This window comes from Lycium ferocissimum, chromosome 7 (assembly GCF_029784015.1).
Source record: "Lycium ferocissimum isolate CSIRO_LF1 chromosome 7, AGI_CSIRO_Lferr_CH_V1, whole genome shotgun sequence".
Taxonomy (NCBI): domain Eukaryota; kingdom Viridiplantae; phylum Streptophyta; class Magnoliopsida; order Solanales; family Solanaceae; genus Lycium; species Lycium ferocissimum.
Window position 1 is genome coordinate 42903194 of NC_081348.1, and position 13947 is coordinate 42917140.

The 13947-nt window shown below is 36.1% G+C and overlaps 1 protein-coding gene across 3 annotated transcripts; it reads left to right on the plus strand.

Moving 5' to 3' along the window:
- The first annotated feature begins 1880 nt into the window (after positions 1 to 1880).
- On the plus strand, positions 1881 to 11457 carry LOC132065203 (alanine--tRNA ligase, chloroplastic/mitochondrial). Of its 3 annotated transcripts, XM_059458474.1 has the most exons (13): positions 1881 to 2160; positions 3466 to 3582; positions 3682 to 3884; positions 4778 to 4956; positions 5825 to 5903; positions 7102 to 7236; positions 7387 to 7536; positions 7789 to 7899; positions 8003 to 8920; positions 9023 to 9295; positions 9559 to 9768; positions 10291 to 10448; positions 10691 to 11457. In XM_059458474.1, the coding sequence occupies exons 1-13, from the start codon at positions 1896 to 1898 to the stop codon at positions 11016 to 11018; spliced, it is 3126 nt and encodes a 1041-aa protein (XP_059314457.1). In that variant the 5' UTR covers positions 1881 to 1895; the 3' UTR covers positions 11019 to 11457. The 3 variants fall into 3 exon arrangements, with proteins under 3 accessions (XP_059314457.1, XP_059314459.1, XP_059314458.1); XM_059458475.1 differs by lacking the exon at positions 1881 to 2160 and having other exon boundaries at positions 3662 to 3884; XM_059458476.1 differs by lacking the exons at positions 10291 to 10448; positions 10691 to 11457 and having other exon boundaries at positions 9569 to 9728.
- Positions 11458 to 13947: the final 2490 nt, after the last annotated feature.

Here is a 13947-nt window from a genome sequence, read left to right on the forward strand (position 1 = left end):
AAAACTCGCTTTTGGTCTTTACTCCTTCCAAAAGAACCAAATAGCAAGATGATGGTAGTTCAAATCATAGCGCTTTTTTCGAGCGATACTCAAAGGATTTCAAACCAGATGAAGCTAAATCCCCACCTTCTTATGTAGCCAGAATGATGATTTCTTAGCTGTGAAATATTCGTATCCGCGGAATATTTTATCGCGGTTTACGCCGAGAATGGTCACATCGGCTTGCCGAATCGTAACGTCTTGTTCGTGACTTGAAAAAATCTCAACGCTCCAATCCCAACAAGCGTACTCCTTAACCATGCCTCAAGTAGTCCGAACTGCGAGCTTGCCGTGTAAAGGATTAGAAAAGAAAACAACAGTGACGTCGGCAAGACGATGTAGATTTTACATGCTAAAGTTTGGTTAAGAACAAGCATCATCAACCAAGAGAGAACCAATCGCTACCGAAAAAGATGTGTCTTAAGAAACCGCCAATATTTTTCCGAGGACGATATCGAGGACTTGTACTCAACGATGATTAAGAATGTCAGATTTTAGTTTTAAGTTTAATATATCATTATGTCGTTATTTTGAAGAATATTAGTATGTTAAGTATTTTCATCTACTCAAGGTTAATGAACGATGCAATTTAATTAAGTTTTTTTTTTTTTTGTATGAATGCCGCCATTTTGACTAACTTTTGATTAATTATTAATGAACAAGTTTAAGTATTCGTAAAGAACTTTAAGCTAATGTCACCGAGCCTGAAACGAAAATGGCGTTCGAGCACTTTTCAACCTCTAAAACCGCCATCCGAACTTTTGTGTATCCTTGATGTGTTGATCCTACCTTATTAATCGCACAAAAATAAGTATGTTCTATATAAAATACGTTTCTCGTCGAAGCATGATAAATCTATGGTCAAAGTACGTTAAAAAGTGTAACGAAAGATGGTTAACTAAAGCATTTAAAAAAAAAAAAAGACGAACACTATAGCGCAAGAATTATCGCGCTTATACTCGCTTAACGAAACCGTCTCCGTTAACTATTTTTAGCGCAAAAATTACTGCGCTAAAGGTATTTTCGTAACATTTTTTTTTTTTGGGGTATTTTGCTTGAAAATATTTTTTTTGGGGCATTTTGGTTCCGGGCTCGAGTCCAGCCAAGCAAAATTTCTATTGATTCCTATGCGTGTGGCATGTAATATGGCCCCTACGCAGTTAAGTAGACTAGTAGAGTACTATATTATTTTGATAAAGATTTTAAAATGAGTTGGGAAAGAAATGGGCAGGTGGGAGAGAGAAAAGTGAGAATGAGGACCAAAACTTTGTCTAAAATGGTAGTGGGGTAATATATTAACAATTTGGCTACAATTGGTAAACTAGATTAGCGAAGTGCATTAATCCGTAATCTTTTTTTTTTTTTGTGCGGAATGCCCTTCAAAGGCACTGGTCTTTAATTTTTTCCCTCAAATCGTGCTGCCTTTAATTTTTGCCTTTCGTTAAAAACCCTTGATTTCGGGTTCAAATTCCCGCTTATTCAAACTCTGCCTGATCAAGTAGAGTTTTTCCTTCAGCCATGGCAAGGCAAAACTCTGCCTTAAGGTAGAGGTTTGCATCAAGACAATTTTTTTTTTATTCAGTTGAAATTTTGCAAAACTCTACCTTAAGACCTAACTTTTGCCCGAATAGGCCTAATTTTGCTACGAAACTCAACCTTGTATTTTTTTTTTTTTTAAATTGCGCTGGGGTTTGAACCCAGGATCCAGGAGTATTAGCTGAAGGACATAAATTAAAGACCACCAATTTGAGGTACAAAAATTAAAGAGCAGTGCCTTTGAAGGCCAATCGTGCAAATGGCCCCAAGTAGAACGATGGCCCAAATCCAGTGTCCAACCCAGAGGAACTTCATGGACAATGAGAGAGGATAAATGGGAGATTATGTGGATATGTCATGTGCCACACCCACAAACACAAAGGCAGGCTTATCTCACCACCAACGTGTACATAAACTGCCAATTTAAAACGAAGCACACACAGACACAGCACAGGCCAAGAAAAACTCCCTCCATGACTAACATCAACTTTTCTTATTCCTTAAAGACCAGCCATGGCACGGACTCCCTACTCCTATTTCCCACTTCAAGGTTCCTATCAAAACCTTTTCTTCCCTCTTCAAGAGGTAATCATTTTCTCTAATTACCCTATTAGCATTTTAATATAGTGTGTGAAACATATGCTATTGATGTGTTTTCGGGTCTATTTGACTAGCTGCTCTTTTTGTTTATCAATAATTAGGTGTGTCTATGGGATTGGATTACACTCTTTCATAGCTATTGTGAGGTTTTAAAGTGCCTTAACTTGCATGTTTTTTTACTTCATAAGTAATTAGTTCCCCTTTCACTTGTTTTTTTTATTTGATTGGTTTTTGACTGCTATCTATGACAGAACAGGGTCTTGTCTTATATAGTGATTTTTAAGTATGTATCAAGGGAAAGAGTGAGAATTGTAGAACTATTTTCTTTTTTTTAGACGGTGGTATTTCTGGCCATCTTGCCTGCACCTCGACTGTTCCACCAAGTACCTGCTATCTCCTACCGGCACAAGTATGGTGTAGCTTTTATCTACCAAAGATGAGAAGAAATTACCTGTTTTTGGTCTTCGATGGGATTTGAACCTTATCTCCTACGTTTGCACCTGCTGCATTAACCACTAGGTCACACTCTTTAGTGCAGAGCTATTTTCAGTTTCGTTATCACCTTCCGTTGACATATCTGGAACAGTAAGACACACGCACTTGGTTCGATCGATTCTTCCCCCACCCCAATGAATGTTATGTTTGTAACAGTAGGAATATAAGTTTTATATTCTAATCAATTAGGCATAATGTGCCAGTTCTTTTGGATACGATTATATTTGGAATTGCCTCTTGATACTTTATAGGCATTGTTTTGGACAAAACTAGTACATCAGGGTTTTCGTATGTAAATTTCTAAAATCAAAATCAATGAAATGAACTTTTAAAACTGCAGTTGGTTATGTTACCTTCTCAAAAAAAAAATGCAGTTGGTTTAGGCAGTTTTAAAGTTCTTAATCCGTCCTTAATGATTAAATGTAACTCATGGATTTATCCTTTTAAATTTTACAAGTTTTGTTTTGAGGAATTAGGTTCCTCTTCCACTTTTACATTTTGGTCATTTTTCATTTAACAGTTTGTGAATGATAGTTTTTCCAGTTTTTTTCTTAAGGACATTTTGGTTGTGTGTGGCAGGAATTTGAATTTGAGACCCATCTATGTAGGTTACTCAAATAGCTTGGAAATTAAGTTTTGTCTCCTATGTAACATAACTTAGAATGTTTCTGAAAGAAAAAAAAAAAAGTCGGAAGCTTTTGCCCAATTTGATTGTTCAATCAACCACAAATTTTGGAAAGTATGAAAATTTTTGTTCCTCTAACTATTAATCACCAAGCTGACAATTGGATGCAGGTTATAGGTATTCTTCAGGTTTGATTGTAAGGACTCAGACCTTAATTTATGCAAGTAGTTTATCCCATGGACGCCCTAGTATTAAGGGACCAAGAGAAGTACAGTTTGCCACAAAAGGTATATCCATTCTTTTGTTGATAATAAGAACTTCTTTCTCTTGTCAGCTTTCATTTTGGGAGGTATATAAATTTTATAGGACCTCATTTTCACCTTCAGCACTACCTGTGGCTAAGGAACTTGTAGAGGATAAGTTAAGGGATCCTCAGACAAGTGGTGACGCTATACGTCAGCGCTTCCTCGAATTTTATGCTGCAAGAGGTCACAAGGTTCTTCCAAGTGCTTCCCTTGTCCCAGATGATCCGACAGTTCTATTGACAATTGCAGGAATGCTTCAGTTTAAGCCTATATTCCTTGGAAAGGTTCTACATGAGATTCCCCAACTTTAAAGTCTCGGTTTACTTCTAGTAACATCTAATTGGTGGAAAGCATTTGGTTGAAAATTAAATGTGTTTGATGAAATCTAATTCTCCATATGTCTGACAAAACTTTCTAGGGCATCAAGCAAATATGTCTATCACATATGTATGCTTGTGTTTAAAGTTGTTTTTTACCATTACTTGATCCACAAAGTTGCGAATATCAAGCATTCCAGTCTTTTTGCTTTAAGTTTTTTTTCTTTCAGCAGTTTTCTCAAAAGACTCTTTCTATGAAGGTCTTCAAGGGCATTTTTCATTGAGAACCCCTTCTTCCACACTCAAATCTTCAGTAAAATGACATCTGTTCAACCAAAGTTTGGAACCTTCTTCTCCAACAACTATTTGCCAAGAGAAAAAACCTTTTGTAAAGGTTGTCAAATTGCTTTATAATTCAGAAGGCATTTTTGAAAGCTAAAAGACATAGAGTTAGTAATGAAATGCGTGGAATCACTTTGCTGAGTGTGACACGGGCTTTTTTTTTCCCTTGATTAAAAAAAAAAAAAAAGTTAGACTGAACTTTTTATTGTTATTACTTGTATCAGTTATTTTTCTTTTGAAAAACAAACGAGAGGAGTAATGCTCTACATGAAAATATAATTTTTTTTTTTTTTAAAAAAAAAAAAAAAAGAAAACTCTACATGAAAATATAGCATTTTGAATCTCTTAATTATCTCACTTGGGAAACATAAAATGTTACTGATTTCTTACAAACTAAAAGATCCGCCAAAATTGTTTGATTCTCTTTCCTTATTTTACTGTTGGTGCTGATATCAAGCTGATGGATTTGTGTGAATACTTCTATTTGATTTTAAGAAATGCTGGTTTACTTTATTCAGGTACCCAGGGAAGCGCCTAGTGCAGCTACTTCTCAGAAATGCATCCGGACAAATGATATTGAGAATGTGGGTCGAACATCCCGACATCAAACATTCTTTGAGATGCTTGGAAATTTTAGTTTTGGAGATTACTTTAAGAAGGAAGCTATTAAGTGGGCATGGGAGCTCTCCACCTCAGAGTACGATAAGTCCTGTTTATGTAGTCTCATAATCAGCTACTTTGTATGCTATTTGATTGAAGTATGATGACACCATATATCCAAGTAGAAATTATTGTGGCAACATAATCTAGACCCCTTCTCAAAAATGAGAGATTAGAATGCCATAAATTGGAGACAAAAGCATCTAAAACGTTTTTATTTGATGGTTTCAGGCATATAATTAAGGACAGAAATGAACTTGGCCATCTGTTAACAACTTTGTTGGTTCAAATAGAGACATTTTAACAACCAATTGAAAAGTGTCATTATCCTTCATCATCAAATGTGAAATAGAGCACTTTTCTTATAGAGAAAAAGAGTGCCTTATACAGCAGGAGGGCTAACTGTCCAAACTACACAAGTGGGTATTCTTTTTGATTAGCTGCTTAGGCTCTACCTTTTGTGTTCTTATGTGAGTCTAATAGCTTAACCGTTTTAACAGGCCCAGTTGGGTCAATATTTCTAGCCATTTTAATGGAGTGCGTGATGGCTGGAGGTACGAAAGATAAGTGCTACATCTGCCTATGTGTCCTGGTTTCCACCTCTAGAACATAATGCCTTTCTCTCCTGGAAATACTACAATAAACCGTTCTATGTTGTGCATTGTGATGAAGAAATAGCTCCTTTTAGGGGGATGATTTAGTTCAGACAGCCCATCTAGCTATTTGAAACTTGTTAATTAAATTTAAAAGAAATTTTTTTCTATCATATTTTTCAACCTTCTTGCTGCTGCATCTTTTGAGGAAACCCAACATTTACATCCATATATGCAAACATATGTATAGTTTTACCAATTCTTGTTCTTTGCACTGAAAAGAACTGACTTTCAAATAGTTTTTCCCCGCAGATATGGACTCCCAGGTGATAGATTATGGATTAGTGTTTACCAAGATGATGATGAAACTTTTGCACTATGGCATGATGAGGTACAGCACTTGAAGATTTGTCTGATGCATTATATCGTTAGTAACGTGGTAACATCAAATCCTCATGCAATTAACTAGATATGCATGCTAGGGATCTGGTAAATGAATGCTGGAGCACGGCCTTCCATTTAGTCTGAACAGAGGAGTATTGTGTTCGTTCAAATATACCTAGAGAACTTCTTTGCTTTTCGAGTGAAGTAAAGTGTATCAGACAACCAAATACTGTATTTTAGGGTCCTGAAATGTGTATACTGTGTTCATAATGTGAACTATCAATGTATCCTCAAGCTTAGATGAGTTTCAAGGCTGAAGAATGTGTCTCCCCCATTACGGCTTGGGTTCCCTGGGGATTAACTCAGTTAATGACTTAGAAGAACACATTTGTTTTGATAAGTTAGAATTGTACGGGGTTGTTCCCCTAATTGTCAATAAAATTATTTACCTTATCAAAAAAAAAAAAAAAAAAAAAAAAAAAAAGCTAGAAGAGCACATTTTATTGTTCAATATCTCAGTTTAACTCAAAGGAACCACTTGTACGTTGGAGTGCCTGTTGCCAAATATGAGAAGTCTATAGCGACCATGTTTAAGAACTACACGTAGTTCAACATTGATCTTGAATGGAACATCTTTGACGTATCTTGGTCTTCTACCCTCTAACCTTCAATACTTACAGATACTACTAGCACCCAAGGGTATGGCCTAGTGGTCAATTAAGTGGGTTAAGAACCATGAGGTCTCAAGTTCAAATCCCAGTGGAGGCTAAAAAATACTACTCCCTCTGTTTCAATTTATGCGAACCCATTTCCTTATTAGTCCGTGTCACAAAGAATGACCTCTTTCTATATTTGGAAACAATTTACCTTTATACAATGGTTTATAGCCACACAAAATATATGTTACTTATTTTACACCACAAGTTTAAAAGTCTTCTCGCCCAGTCAAATGGGTTCACATAAATTGAAACGGAGGAAGTAGGTGATTTCTTCACATCTGCCCAAGCCTTCGTGGACAGAGTTACCCGTTACCTGTGCTGGTGGGAGATAGCAGGTACCGCATGGAATTAGTCGAGGTGTGCAAAAGCTGGACTACACCACGGTTAAGTAAAAAAAAAAAAAAAAAAAAAAAAAGCCTTACATATACTCTACTATGAGAACCCAGGCAGAGGTGCTAACACAGTTATCCTTGTTTCATTCTGCAGCTAGGTGTTCCTAAAGAGCGAATAATAAGACTTGGAGAAGATGACAACTTCTGGACAAGTGGAGTTACTGGTCCGTGCGGTCCATGCACTGAACTTTATTATGATTTCCATCCCGAGAGGGGCACTTCCGATGTTGTAAGTATTAGATATTTAACATGCTTTTTTGCCTTTTCATTTTCATTTCATGTTCAGGTGAGGTGGTCTCATAATTTCTTTTCTTTTTCTTCTGTTTTGCTTTTTATTTGCTCCTCTTCGTACTGTCTAACCTTGTCTTCTGGATATCAGGATCTGGGAGATGATACAAGATTTATAGAGTTCTACAACCTTGTTTTTATGCAATACAATAAGAAGGATGATGGTTCACTTGAGCCTTTAAAGCAAAAGAATATAGATACTGGACTTGGTTTAGAGCGTATGGCCAGGATTCTGCAGAAGGTAATCGTGAGACAACAACATCTCTGAGTCAGTGTAGGACCAAATTAGGTATCGGATCTCTCTTTTCTTTTGCTACTGGATTTGGTGGCAAAGAAAACCTCCCATAATTTAGGATTTATGATACTTTTGCTTAATATATTGTGGTAGATCAAAATTGTTATTTTTCAAGGTAATCAGTATCTATTCCCCCTTCCTCCCCTTCAAAAAAAAAAAAAAAAGGATCAACTTAGAGGTTCTCTTCATTTTTCACAGGTCCCCAACAATTACGAAACCGACTTAATATTTCCCATCATAGAGAAGGCTGCAGAATTGGCAAATGTCTCATATTCTCTTGCGGATGATTCTACAAAAACAAAGCTTAAAGTACGTTGCAAATGAAAGATTGTAATATTTATACTAGTCTTTTTGTTTGTGAACTGATTTACCTTCTAACATGTTAAAAGCATTCTAATTCTGATCAATCCAGATAATTGGAGATCATATGCGTGCTGTTGTTTATCTGATATCTGATGGTGTCAACCCATCAAATATTGGGAGGGGGTATGTGGTACGTCGACTCATTAGAAGGGTTGTTCGAACAGGCAGGTTACTTGGTGTAAAGGGAGATGGGATGGGTGATCTTCAAGGAGCATTTTTGCCAATACTTGCCAAAAAAGTGATTGAACTAAGCACCAATATAGATGCTGATGTGAAGACAAGATCATCCCGCATACTTGAGGAATTGAAAAGGGAGGAGCTTCGTTTTGTCTTGACTCTAGAAAGGGGAGAAAAACTTCTTGACCAGATGCTGGCGGATGCATTATTAAACACTCAGGGAACTGGTACCGCAACCTGTCTGTCGGGCAAGGATGCGTTCATATTGTATGACACCTATGGATTTCCTGTGGAGATAACAAAGGAAGTTGCTGAAGAACGTGGAATCAGTATAGACATGAATAGCTTTGACATAGAAATGGAGAAGCAAAGACAGCTATCTCAGGCTGCACATGATACAGTTAAACTATCAGTTGAAAATGGTGCAAACCTTGCTGAAGATATCCCTGATACCGAGTTTCTTGGCTACAATACTCTCCATTCCAAGTCAGTGGTTGAGGGTTTATTGGTAAATGGTAGTCCCGTAGCACAAGTCTCCAAAGGAAGTGAAGTGGAAATTTTTCTGAACAGGACTCCATTTTATGCTGAGTCGGGAGGCCAAATTGCGGATAACGGTTTTCTATGCATCACGGAGGCTGAAAATGAACAGAAAGCTATTGTAGAGATAAAAGATGTCCAAAAATCCATGGGTAATATCTTCATCCACAAGGGGACAATTACAGAAGGTACTATAGAGGTTGGCCAAGAAGTAGAAGCTGCTGTTGATGCAAACTTGAGGCAACGGGCTAAAGTACTATACTGTTGCATTTCAATTTTTCTTGATATTAACCATTTCCAGAAAATTTTCAATCTAGTCGAAGTTTGTCTACTCTAATTTTGTGCTTCTTTTCAGGTTCACCATACAGCTACTCATTTACTTCAATCAGCACTGAAAAGAGTAATCGGTCAGGAAACATCTCAAGCAGGATCATTGGTTGCTTTTGATCGTCTTAGATTCGACTTCAACTTCCATCGGCCTCTTCAAGACAAGGAACTTGTAGAAATCGAAGGTTTGATCAACCAATGGATTGGCGATGCTGCAATTCTGGAAACGAAAGTCATGTCTTTGACTGATGCAAAAGGGGCTGGGGCCATTGCAATGTTTGGGGAAAAATATGGAGAACAGGTGGCAATTCTTACCCATTTTATGTTAAGAATGCGATGATTATATAGCAGGGGAGATTTTTCTGGCTGCTATCTTTTTACTAATTTAGGCTATTAATGCTGATATGCAGTGACCAACAGCCCTTCTCTTTTATGAGTATGTGACACATAGAGATTAACCTGTACATCTGTTCATTTTGAGGATTAAGTCTGACAATGAGATTTTACCATGTGTTAAAGTTCAACTTGTTCGATTCATGTCTTCCCTAATGAAAACCTATATAGGTACGTGTAGTCGAGGTTCCTGGAGTATCGATGGAATTATGTGGTGGCACCCATGTCGGCAATACAGCTGAGATACGTGGCTTCAAAATCATATCGGAACAGGGAATTGCATCAGGAGTTAGGCGAATTGAAGCTGTAGCTGGAGATGCTTTCATTGAGTATGTCCTTACCAGAGATAACTACATGAAGCAGCTATGCTCCACTCTCAAAGTAAGGTTTCATGGACACATTTTCACTGGAAAATTTCTTCGACGTTTATATTGTTCAACATGTTATTGGAGATAATGTTATGGCTAAGTGCAAAAATAATTGCAAGTGAATCAAGTTATGTTTCAAGGAAAATTGTTCTTTTTGATAATAATTTGTGGAGAACAATATTAGGAAAAAGTCTTATAACTTCTCTATAAGTTTTTCTGAAAATATATTGTGTTTCTGAAAAAGTATTTCAATTTGATTTTCGAAACCAACAGTTGTTTCCATTAAGTTGGTTATGATTTTTGAAACCAACAGTTGTTTCCATTAAGTTGGTTATGATTTTCGAAATGAGTTTTTGTAATTTTTCTAAACCAATAGGCAAGTTAACTGAAAACAGAATGTTTGGTTCTTTCTATATAAATAATTTAATTAGGATGGTAAAGAAGTGACTGTTGTACATCTAGATGCTCTAGTGGTAACAGCTCTTGAACTTTTTATTAATTCTATGGTATTGAAGTGTAATCATACATTTTGAAGGTAAAAGCGGAAGAAGTTACTAGCAGGGTAGATGGACTTTTGGAAGAACTACGATTGACAAGAAATGAAGTTTCAGCTGCTCGGGCAAAAGCAGCAATCTATAAGGCATCAACACTTTCTAGCAGAGCATCTACCGTTGGAACTTCAAAAAGTATTAGGTAACCAAATGTCGTCATATCCATAGTCCTTTTTAAAGAAAAGTACACATTTTTCCAATAAAATTACTTGTTCCGTAGGCTTCCTTTTGTTCCTTTGTTTATCTTGGAAGTGGTAGTCTGCAGAATAATGTCTCAAACAAAAGACACATAAACAAAATTTTGCAATTCTAATCCAGTGAAATCAGAAACATATATGCACATGGAATTAATTTTTCTATCTTGTTACAATTGATATTTTGTAGGCTCATAGTTGAGTCCATGGGTGATATTGATGCCGATTCACTCAAGAGTGCTGCAGAATATCTGGTGGATTTGTTGAAAGATCCAGCAGCTGTGGTTCTAGGATCATGCCCGGGAGAAGGAAAGGTTAGTCTTGTTGTTGCTTTAACCCCTGGAGTTGTTGATCTTGGAATTAAAGCTGGTGAAGTTATAAAGCCTCTAGCTAAATCATGTGGTGGTGGAGGTGGTGGTCGGCCTAATTTCGCTCAGGCAGGTGGTAGAAAACCAGAGAACTTGCCAGGCGCTCTTGAAGAAGCTCGAGAACAGCTTAAAAAGCTGCTTGATAAATGATGCTTAATGTTAGCAGTATGAACTGAAGTCGTTATGTATCGATCTTTGGAGTGAGTAGCTCTCGCCACACACAAAAAGAACATGAATGCAAGTGCATCTGCTTCAATCACAACATTTCACATGTAACTAGTTCAGACTCTCATCTCTCTTTCCTATCTTCCATTTGTTCCTTAGTTTTTCTTTTTCTCATTTCTGTGGTTAGAGTTGTTGCTGCTCTAGGTAGGAGAGGAGGGAATGTTGTAAATGGGATTCTATACAAAGCATCATTCAATACACTTGCAGAAATAGGGTCTGATCAAGTGAAATTTCATGTTATCTTGTTACATGTGATTTTACAAAGGTTGCTTAAACTGTCATTGAAATAAACTAATAATGATCAATTTGGATCCCACATGGAAATTGTCCGCGTTTATCTATAAATGAAAGTTCATCTGTTACTTCTATGCGAATCAGCATAGGGGATCTAAGATTTGAACTTTATGGGTTCGGGATGCCACTAAACCGACAATTTGAGTTTACTGGGTTTGAAATTTAATATTTTTACATATATAGAGGAGTTTTTTTAACTCATATATAAGGTCTGAGCCAAAGCTACTGGGTTTGGTTGAAGCCATAACTTATACTGTACATCCGCCACCACTCGAGTGTAAAAGGTGTTCCAAGTAAAAGTTAAAAACTCTCAGCAACATATATAACTCAGCATGTTGAACTCATACTGAACGTCAAAACCACTTGGCATTTACAGAGCTTGGTTCCATATTCCTCCATTTTAACACAATTATCTCCTTAAAAAATCAGATTTGATTCTTTTGCCAATTTTCCATCACGGTCCTAGAGAATATATTACAGTCTTTCACATTCGTCATTAGTGATAAAACGATGTGATGGTGTGCTGGTAGCACTGGCTGTCAGAGGCAGATCTATGATTTAAACTTTATGGGTTCAACCTTTAAATTTTTTAGCATTGAATCCATTATACTTTTAAAATTATGGGTTCACACCTATTATTTATTGAAACTTTTCTGATTTTAAACATAAATTTATGTTCAACATCGAAAGTATTGAGATTCGAACTTTAAATGAACCCGCAATTAAATAACTGCATCCACACCTTCTAGCCGTTGAGGCTCGACAGCAAAGAGAACCTTATGTCCTTGTAGTTCACACAACAGGCATATCTGCGACTATTAATGGTTTGTCATGAAAACCAATTAAGCTGAATCTTGGATGCCGGTACAAATCTTGGTAGTATTATTTATTTCCAGTGCCATGTGGTATTATTGTATATATTGAATATGTTTAATGTATATGTATTTGACTTCCGGTGCTCATTTAATAGAGTTTGTGTTTATATGTGCCCCTTGGTCAACTCCTGAATTTCTTGAACTCTAGTAATTTTCTGATTGCTTCCTTTCATCAAAGGTCAAAAGTCAAAAGTTACTTAAAACAAGAGGCTTTGGCAATAGTAGATGATGTCAGTGGTCAAGGTAGGCTGCTTGATCCAATGAGGACGGTGAAATATATGTTGATATTATGCGCACAAATTCTGAGAATAAGAATTCGTAGGAAACTAAAATTGCTCATTTTGCTATTGTTATGTTCTACTTCTATGGGGGTGGATTTAGCTTATATACACCAGCAATTTGAAATATGAAAGAATTTTTATAAGATCGGTGAATTTTAATATGTTATACGAATAGTTGACAACATATCTTATTTTCACGTTGTGAATCCAACTTTACAAGTTCAGTTTTGTTTCATTAGTAACCTTTTAGGGTTAATAGCTTTTTTAGCCCCTCAATTATTGAAAGTTATGATTTTAGTCCTCGTGATATCTGACTCAACACATTATAAGCCTTCAATTAACTAAATTTCTTACTTTTGATCTATTTTGCTTGTGACTGTTCACAAAGTTAACTGTAATATAATTCTATAAATAGTTAACTATAACACATTTTCTACAAGAAGGGATCAAAACACACATTTTAATAAATTCAAGGTTAAATATAGAATCATATATCACAAGGACCAAAAATAAATTTACCGATAACTAATGAACCAAAATGTTGTTTTCCCAACTTTTTAATAGTCCAGTAATTTTCAAGTCAAGGTATGAATAGGCAGGCATGGGATTTAGACTTTAAGAAGATAACATAAATGATCTAGCTGGCTTTAGCTTGTTTACTTTGGAAGGCCATTATTTTGTGGCCCATCCAATGCGTCGCAAATTTTTGGATTCTTTCTTGCCTTGTTTTTGTCTTGTTTCTGCATGCCAGCCAACTTGGTTACATGTGCATTCCAGAATTGTGAACCTTACAAGAATTGTGAACTTTAAGTAGTACTTATGTCTCAACAATTTAAACTGATTTTAAGTTTATGTCTTAATACAATTTAAATTAATTTAAGTTTGGAATATTCCTCTACAAAAAGGCCCATTACTTTAATTCTTCAAAAGAATGTAACCAAAGAACAATGGAGGGGGTCCAAAAGCAAACTGTTTGCTATTATGTTGGTTTTACGATAATGATGGTGTTCCTATCTGTACACGTACTCACTTTGAAGCAATATCATATTTTTAGTATTATTTTATTATGTAACCTCTAAAGTAACTTTCCAATAGCCTTCTTCTTCTTAGCTCTCATCTTTCGAATATCTCCTATTTAAGAAAAGAATATATGTTTAATTTTCGTACTAATTTTTGTAATACAACCAAATGTTCTTGTTTCTTTGTGGAGGCAAGTAATCTAAAATCTAACGTGACAAAGAAAGTCGTCATCACACGTAAATGTGGGCCAAATTTTCTCACTTTGAGGGAGCAACGCGCAAATACAGATGGATCCCAAATTGCTTCACTCTTTTCTTTCTCTTGATTTCATTCTAAACAAGAATAAATACTTTCAATTGGTGACATATGGTCTTATGCATAATG